General features: G+C 41.0%; 2 protein-coding genes across 2 annotated transcripts; both read right to left on the reverse strand.

Moving 5' to 3' along the window:
* Positions 1-4,052: 4,052 nt before the first annotated feature.
* On the reverse strand, positions 4,053-6,901 carry LOC106759872. Its single transcript, XM_014643244.1, has 4 exons — positions 6,674-6,901; positions 6,282-6,523; positions 5,087-6,083; positions 4,053-4,958 (listed from the first exon to the last, which is right to left on the reverse strand). Exons 1-4 carry the CDS (start codon positions 6,899-6,901, stop codon positions 4,053-4,055), a joined length of 2,373 nt encoding a protein of 790 aa, XP_014498730.1.
* Positions 6,902-6,904: 3 nt separating this feature from the next.
* LOC106759880 lies at positions 6,905-8,173 on the reverse strand. Its single transcript, XM_014643256.1, has one exon. The coding sequence runs from the start codon at positions 8,171-8,173 to the stop codon at positions 6,905-6,907; it is 1,269 nt and encodes a 422-aa protein (XP_014498742.1).
* Between the last annotated feature and the right edge of the window lie 1,128 nt (positions 8,174-9,301).

Below are 9,301 nucleotides of genomic sequence, written 5' to 3' on the forward strand. Positions count from 1 at the left end.
ACCAAAATTTTCATTTCATCTTTCATAACAAGTTCTCACTTATTAATACTTTAAATTTGACATACTTTCCTTAGTTTTTAAGCTCTCTTTCACCGATGAATAATATATAATTTAAGTTCATGAGGTCAAGAAGATCTTCTTCAAAGTAGGAGCTTGAGTAGAAGACTTTGGATGTGTCAAAATGTTGGTTATTATTATTTTCAATTAAATTCTCTAAGAAATATTAATTATTGGAGTTTTAGGGATATCATCCTTTATATACACTAGACAATCTTTTCTAAGTTTTTAGTATATATGTTGCCCTTTTCTTTGTACACTACTCTTTCATTGAATATATCATATCTCTACTATAAATAATTTTCTATTTTCATTACAATAATAATAATATATTATTATTATTATTATTATTATATTATTACTATTATTATTAATATGATAAAATTGTTTTTGAAAATTTAACCTAAAGATTCAAATGAATATATATTTTGTAAGACAAAATAATATGTTATTATTAATCACTAGACTCATTTATCTCAACTATTCATTACAAAATAAAATAAAATATTTCTAATATAAAATAAAATATAATTAGTTAATGGAACTATAAAGGATGCATAATCTTATTTTTAATATTAAATTATTTGTACAAACTAGTGAAAATAAATTAAATTTTGATTGTTTATCAGATTTGTTGCGTTATATTTCTGCTGTAATTTCAGAATACAATATATATATATATATCGGTTGGGGACGAGACGGTAACCGCTGACCTCGGGTCTACGATCCACTTCACAGCTTGTCTGCTAATGACCTTAAAACCGAACAGGGGCGACCTGCAAGTTAGCACTCCAACGTTCAAGTCAACAAGATATCACAAAACAATCGTGAATCAAATTGCTATTACTTTACTTGAGTTGTGCTCTCCCTATTTATAGAAAAATGATTCCACCAAAATAGGAGCCACGTAAGAATAAGGTCAACTTCCACTTAACTCCTTCCGCAATATTCGCTTTCCAGTTGCAACTGCCTCCCAACACCTAGATCTTTCCTCCGCAACATTTGCACACTACCTCCACTAACTATTCCCAGTTCTCCACTAACTATTCCCAGTTGCCACTGTATTCACCCTCCTTCCCTATCGGTGGGGGGGCCTCTCCCGATCATCCTGATACTTTACCCGATCCACCTGATCCCCCCTTTACTACATAAGCCCCTCGAGCCCCAAGCTATAACAATAGCGTAGGGGTTTTAATATAATCATAACTGTTGAAACGTTTCAACTGAAAGATGGCTTTTTTCATCCCCACGATGGAAAGCTACGAAGGGTTCAGATTAACTTGTGAATTTGTCAGAAGAAACGTGAACAGTCACGAAATCGCCACCGTTAGATTTAAGAGGAATAGACGGTCTAGATAAAAGCAAGAAACCGTTTATTTCGGCTATAAAAAAGGGAGAGGGACCACTTTCATTTCAACTTTTTACAACTCTTCCATAGGTTAATCTCGATCGACTCATTGTTGTTGCCGATCGATCTATTAACCAAGGTAATGTATACTTCTTCCCCTTCAACTGAGAAATCCGGTGATGAACGTCTGGGGTGTACTGATTGTAGAGTTTCGTCGTCATCCAAGTCATCGTCCAGTAGTTCTAGTGACTCCAGTAGTTCGTCCGGTCATTTCTATGTAGAGTTTAATATCGATGATTCTCGAACGTGGACGTCCATCGTAGCTCCTCCCAAAGTAGAAGGGTATGACTGGGGACGAGCTTAAAGTGATTAATAACATCGATTAGTTACCCCACAAGACTTCATCTCGTATGCTGATTGAACTCCTTGGCACCGACGCTCTACAGGATAGAGTGTTAGGTAAGTTTTACTTCAAATTTTCTTCCCACGGTCAGTCATTATTAACTTGTCTAAATTCATTTTCTGTCTTCAGAACTATTTGAAGGAATGGAACAACACGTTTCGTTTGCTCGACTGATGGCTCAGAAGAAATTAAAAAAGGTTGCAGAAGGTCCATCCTCCCCTGTGCCACCAGCAAAGACCGCCTCACCAGTCAATCGAGCCTTAAAGATTTTTTAATACCCTGGAAGCTGTTGCCGAGACGAAATCTACAAAATCCAACGTTACTAAGTCCAAGCCGAAAAGAAAAGCTGAAAAGACTCCTTCTCCCCCCAAGAAACAAAAGGTTAACACCCCATTACTGACAGGTCCCCTTGACCCGAACGTGCATGTGTGGGATTGGTTACAGTTTAACCTAACACCTGATGAGAGAAAACCATTCAAAGTAATGACGCCAAGCGAATCACTTAATATGGCGTACGAATTGATAGCTCGGGCCAGTATTTGCTTAAACTATTCCGCTGGAACCACCAAACCTCTACTTGTGAATGAATTGGAGGTAGCCTTAAAGAACTTAGAAGAATTTAACAAAAAGAATATCTCGCTGTCATTACGTATTGAAGAGATTACAAAGGCAGCTGAGGATGATCGGGTGAAAGCAACCAGTCAACTGGACGAATCGCAGAAAGAAGTTGCCACCCTCAAAACTTCTGTAGAGACCTTGAAACAAGACCTTCAGCAACTTGCTTCCAAAAACAAAGTTTTGACTAAGGAACGCGACGACTTAGTCACCGAGCGGGACAATTTACTTGCTGAAAACGTTCAGTTAGGAGACCAAGTGTGCTTGGAGAGAGAGCTGGGGTTTGAGAAAGGGATTGCTCAATGTCATTATTTTTTCAATACCCCCTTGATTGATCCAAGCTTTGATATCATGAAGGTGATTGTCGATGGCAAACTGGTTGACCTCTGCAGCCAACTTACCTCTATTGCTGAAAATATGGAGACCGTTCCTCCAGCCGAAGAGAAAAATCTTGATGTGGTTATTGATCGTGCACCTACCTCCATCGGTCCTGCGCACACTTCCATCGATCTTGCTATAGATAATTAAAGAACAATATCGAGTATTGTTAGTTATGTGTTGTTGCTAGTATCATTTTGAACAATTATGGTTGTATGAACTACTTATGCAATGTTTTGTATGATCATTTTACGTTGATGTTATATTAGCAATGTTTCAATATTCGCGCCTATCAAGATAATAACCACCTCATCCCACATGAAACTGAGATGTTAACTCAGTTATGAGCTAACGACCCTCCTTATTCTTCAAATAAAAATAGAAAATACTTTCTTTACAACCTTTCCTTTCGATCCGGATGAAAGATATCAGAGCGATCCTCCTTATTCCCCAAAAATGGGAAATGTCTCAGCTCCCGATCCGAATTAAATATCTCAACCTCCTTATTCTCCTGTAAAAAGTTGCATCGCCTTATTCGCCAATAAAATTAAATAAATGAAAGACCCTTCGATTTATTAAGGAATCACACCGAATGACCGAAATAAATAAAAGGTATATCTCATCACCCTAATCTTGAATAAAAGTGGATGAATGAAAGGCTCTTCAATTTATTAAGGAATTACCTCGAATAATATGAACGGATGAAAAGTATATCTCATCACCTTATTCCCCAAAATATAACCAATCCAGACAAAGATAAAGAGTTTATTGAAAGTAAAAGTTCAATCAACTAAAGTAAAACTTTAAATAAGATGCATTCCAAGTGTTCGGTATAATATCACCGGTCAAGTGTTCCAAACGATATGCTCCATTATTCAGATCTTCTTTGATTCTGAACAGTCCATCCCAATTTGCTGCCAACTTCCCTTCTCTTAAACTTTTCCTTGCCTCTGCTGTTTTGCGCCAAACTAAATCTCCTTCCATGAATCGTCTTGGCCACACCTTCGTATTGTATCTTCGGGCTACTAGTCTCTTGTATGCTTCATTCCGGATAGCAGCTACGTGCCTCCATTCTTCTAAGACATCTAAATTACTCCTAAGTTGCTCGACGTTGATCTCCATATCCGATAATTGTCGTCGTACGGTAGATTCACCAACTTCTACTAGTAACATGGCGTCCGTTCCGTAAGTTAAGTTGAACGGTGATTCTCCCGTTGAACCATGCGGGGAGCAACGATATCCCCACAAGACCTAATCAATTTCATCCACCCATCCTCCTTTAGCTTCACCTAAGCGTTTCTTAAGTTCATTGACAATAATCTTGTTGGCAGCTTCTGCTTGGCCGTTCGTCTGAGGATGCTCAACCGAACTTGTTATGCTGTTGATGCCTAATTCTTTGTAGAAGTTCTGTAATCTCTTGTCAATAAATTGCCTTCCATTATCTGTTATCATGGTTCTTGGTAGTCCAAATCTGCATATGAGGCGCCATACGAACCGTTTGACCTGAGTAGTAGAGATTTTCGCCAGTGGTTCGACTTCAACCCATTTGGTGAAATAATCCACTACGACGAGAAGAAATTTCTTTTGAGATCTGCTGATCGGGAAGGGACCAACTCTATCCATACCCCACTGAGAAAATGGCCATGGGGAAACTATATTATGTAACTCTGTTGCTGGAGCATGGAACACATTGCCATGTTTTTGGCAGGATAGACACTTCTGTGAAAAGACTAAGCAGTCTTTCTCCAATGTAGGCCAGAAAAATCCCGCCCTTAGGACACGAGCTTTCAATGCCCTACCCCCCGTATGCCTTCCACACACGCCATAATGTAATTCCCGAAGGACATAATCTGCTTCCTCTTTCGACAAACACTTCATGATAGGCGTCACATATCCTCTTCGGTACAAATCATCCCCGATCAAACAATATCTAGATATTTTCTTGGCTTCTTCAGCATGCAGATTCTTTCTTTCATCTTGCTCCCGTATTAGCCGAACGATCTCATCCTTCCAACAATTCTGACTATTGGGATTATTAGAGGCACAAATGCTAAAACACCTTATGCTTGGTTCGGGTAGCACCTGCCGAATCACTGAATTCAAGAATCCCTTTTCTTTTCCATTAGCTAACTTGGACAGACGATTGGCTCGAGTGTTCTGTTCTCGTGGTACATGCTTTATTGCAAAGTTGGTGAATCGTGCTTCTAATTGTTTTCATTATGGAAATATCATAGTAAGTGATCATCTTTAACTTGATAATTTCCATTCATATGCCCCTCAACTACCTGAGAATCCGTACGACACTCTAAACTGTATGCCCCAATATCCCGAGCTAGTTCCATTCCAGCAATTAATGCTTCATATTCAGCTTGATTATTGCTGGCTTTGAATTTGAAAATAATAGATTGTTCAATAATTATACCGTTTGGGCCTTCTAAAACAATTCCCGCTCCTCCATCAGTTTTGCATGCTGACCCGTCCACATATAATTTCCAACCATGTCCGTCTACTGCATATGGCAGTTCTACAGCAAAATCAGCTAAGTGTTGACCCTTCAGTGATCCCCTAGGTTCATATTGCAACCCAAACTCTGACAATTCAACCGACCATCCTATCATCCTCCCTGCCAAATCAGGTTTACGTAAAATTTTGGCTATTGGGTAATCAGTTCTAACTATCACTTGATGCCCTTGAAAATATGGCCGAAGGCGCCGAGCGACGTATGACAAAGACAAGGCTATTTTCTCCAGCTTTTGATACCGAACTTCCGTTTCTTTCAAACTTCGACTGAGAAAGTAGATCAACTTGAACTGAGGATCTTCTTGGATTAAAGCAGCGCTAATTGCGGTGTCGGTCACAACTAAGAATACTTGCAATGTATGATCGGGATCCGGTCTCCCCATAACGGGTGGGACAGTCAGAATTCCCTTAACATCCTTAAACGTCTCTTCACACTCCTCATTCCACCCTTCTAACGCGCTTTTCTTCATAAGCTTTAAAATAGGCTTAATCTTCTCTGCCAACTCTGGAATAAATCGTGACAAGGACGTCAGCCGATCGACCAATCGTTGTATTTCTTTCAAATTATGTGGACTTCGCATCTCCAGAATGGCTTTACACTTATCAGGGTTAGCTTCTATTCCTCTGACCGTCAGCATGAATCCTAAAAATCTCCCTGCATTTACACCGAACGTGCATTTTGCGGGATTCAACCTCATCCCGTATTTTCTAACCTGTCCAAGTACCTCTTCCAAATCCTTAACATGATCTTCCAAAGAACGGCTATGTATAACCATATCATCCACGTATACCTCCATACACCTCCCTATTTGATTTTCAAATACTTTATCCATGAGCCTCTAGTATGTTGCTCCAGCGTTTTTTAAGCCGAACGACATTACATTGTAACAGTATGTAGACCGCTCGGTAATGAAGGTAGTTTTTTCTCTGTCTGGAGAATACATCGGTATTTGGTTATACCTCGAATAGGCATCTAAAAAGCTCAATACTTCATAACCAGAAACCCCATCCACCAAGCCATCTATACTAGGGAGAGGGTATGTGTCTTTAGGGCATGCCTTATTCAGATCAGTGAAGTCAGTGCACATTCTCCATTTACCAGTAGAATTTTTTACCAGAACCACATTGGCCAACCAAGTTGTGTACTTCACTTCACGTATAAAACCTGCATCCAACAGCTTCTGTACCTCCTCATCTACTGCCTGTCTTTTTTCTGGCCCCAATCTTCATTTCTTTTACGCTACCGGTCGGGCGTCACGAAACACTGACAGCTTATGAGAAATAACATCTGGGTGTATTCTCGGCATGTCGGATGGCACCCATGCAAATAAATCTTTGTTTTTGATCAACACCTGACCGATATCTTTCACGTGGTCTTTGTTCAAATTCTTCCCAATTGACGTTAATTTATCTGGTTCATCTCCCAACCTGAACGGTTGAGTTTCACCCATAGGCTCCATTCGATCTTCGGTATTTAACCTTGGGTCTAGATCAGCTGCCGCTACTACCGATCGATCATCCAGTTTTGCGTGCGACCGTTGCTTTACTCTTAGTCCAGCTGCATAACATTCTCTCGCCATTTTCTAATTAGCGCGAACAGTGCATACCCTTCCCCTATCGGCAGGGTATTTCAAGACTAAATGTGGAGTTGAGATAATTGCTCCAAAGGCGTTCAAACAAGGTCGACCCAAAAGCGCATTATATGAGGTGTCTGCCTCCACCAATAGAAAACGAACTTGAAGTTCTTTAGCATCTTTCTCTAGTCCCAAGCTTACTTTGAGTTCAACGTAACCTCTGGTATCTACCCGCTCTCCCACGAAGCCTACAATCTGTTCATGAAAGGGTCGAATAGCTCCCTCCGGTATATCCATCTGTTGGAAGGTCTTCCAATATAAAATGTTGGCCGAGCTTCCTTGGTCAATTAAGACCTTTCCCACCTGATATCGGGCAATCATAGCTACTATCACCATTGGATCATCTTGATCAGGATCTGGAGCATGAAAATCTTCATCTGAGAAGGAAATCACATGCATTGATTTCCGGTCTACCCCTACTTGATTCACATGATGCAAACTTCTTAAATGTCTTTTACGAGCAGATACCGATGGACCTCCTCCTGCGAATCCACCAGAAATGGTATTTATAACCCCCCTGACCACTCTTTCTCTGCTTCGACTCCTACTTCTACTCCGATCATGTCTACTTCTTCTATCTTTTTTGTTGGTGTTCACGTTCGGCGCTCGCGTTTGATGTCGCCGTACAAATTTCTGCAAATGTCCAGCTTGAACCAGACTTTCCAATTTATCTTTCAAAGTGTTGCAATCTTCAGTGGTATGTCCTCTATTTTGATGGTATCTACAATATTTATTCTCATCAGCTCCCAAAGGTGTAGGAGCCCGAACCACCTTTAACAAATCAAGTCTCAATGCTTCTTCCATCACTCTAACTCGGGGAGCGTTAAGTGGTGTGTGGTGAGTATGCTGCAGGATCCGGGATTGGTCCATTCTTCTCTGCCCATTCGGTCCCTCTTCCATTCTATGCACCCTCCGATTTATGTTCTCCCTCTGTACCTGACCTCTCGGTTCACTTTCTTGCGCTTTGTGATAAGCTCTTCCTTCTTCTATTCGAATAAAACTTGTCAGCTTATGTTGTAATTCAGCCATAGTTTGTAGCTCTTCAGTGTATAGGTAATCCACAAATGGTCCGGGCCTTAAAGCAGAAGTTAAGGCACTGACTATCAACCTCTGATCAACGTTTCGCACTTGTCGAGCCGTTCGATTAAACCTTTCCATGAATCCTTTGAGCGACTCCTCTCTCCCTTGCCTCATTCTCATCAAGGCCGTGTAAGTCATCCCTGGTGTCTTACTTGAAATATATTGTTGACTGAATAACCGTCTGAGGGTGGCAAAGCTATCTATCGTTCAGGGTAAGAGTGAATGAAACCAATCCAGAGCTTCTCCTTTTAATGACAAAGAGAAGACTCTACACCACACCATTTCATCTGAAGAATAGACTGCCATTGCGTCGATGAAAGATCGAAGGTGTTTAACGGGGTCCATTGAGCCTCCATATCTTTCCATTCCAGGTAATACTTTATTTTCTGGCATAGTTGCTCGCATTACACGTGCAGTGAAAGGATGAAGCCCTTCTGCCTGGTCGGGCCTTTCTAGATCCCGATCGGCCACTGTCGGGTTCCGTCCTTCAGATCCATTTCGATAACCATCGTTGCGATTGTCAAAATTAACTCCACTATTTTCATCTTCTCCTGCGCCAAGACCATTCCTCTGGCCTCCGTTCGGACTGTTCTCTCTACCCCCATTTCTACCTTGTCCGTTGTCGTTTCCATCTTGTTCTCCTCTGCCTCGCATATTTGCACCTCTACCACGTCCTCTCCCATACTCACCTTGTCTGTTCGCTCTTCCTCCATGAACATCGATTTGAATGTAATTATTTCTCCTTACTCCCTCTCCTACAGTGGCCTGGTGGCCACTCTCCTCGCTATCAATATTAATTGTCTCCACATGCACGGAATGAGTGATTGGTCTGTTCTGAACATTCTCTCGTTCAGCCCGCATCGCAGCTATCTCAGCCCTCATCTCTTGCATTTCTCGTTGCATTTCTTGAATTAGTTGCAGCGAAAGCTCTCTTGTCATTGTGATCGTATGAAGGCTTTTGCAATAATCTTGCCCCACGGTGGGCGCCAAAATGTTTCGGTTGGGGACGAGACGGTAACCGCTGACCTCGGGTCTACGATCCACTTCACAGCTTGTCTGCTAATGACCTTGAAACCGAACAAGGGTGACCTGCAAGTTAGCACTCCAACGCTCAAGTCAACAAGATCTCACAAAATAACCGTGAATCAAATTGCCATTACCTTACCTGAGTTGTGCTCTCCCTATTTATAGAAAAATGATTCCACCAAAATAGGAGCCACGTAAGAATAAGGTCAACTTCCACTTAACTCCTTCCGCAATATTCGC

This window comes from Vigna radiata, chromosome 1 (genome assembly GCF_000741045.1).
Source record: "Vigna radiata var. radiata cultivar VC1973A chromosome 1, Vradiata_ver6, whole genome shotgun sequence".
NCBI classification, from domain to species: Eukaryota; Viridiplantae; Streptophyta; class Magnoliopsida; order Fabales; family Fabaceae; genus Vigna; species Vigna radiata.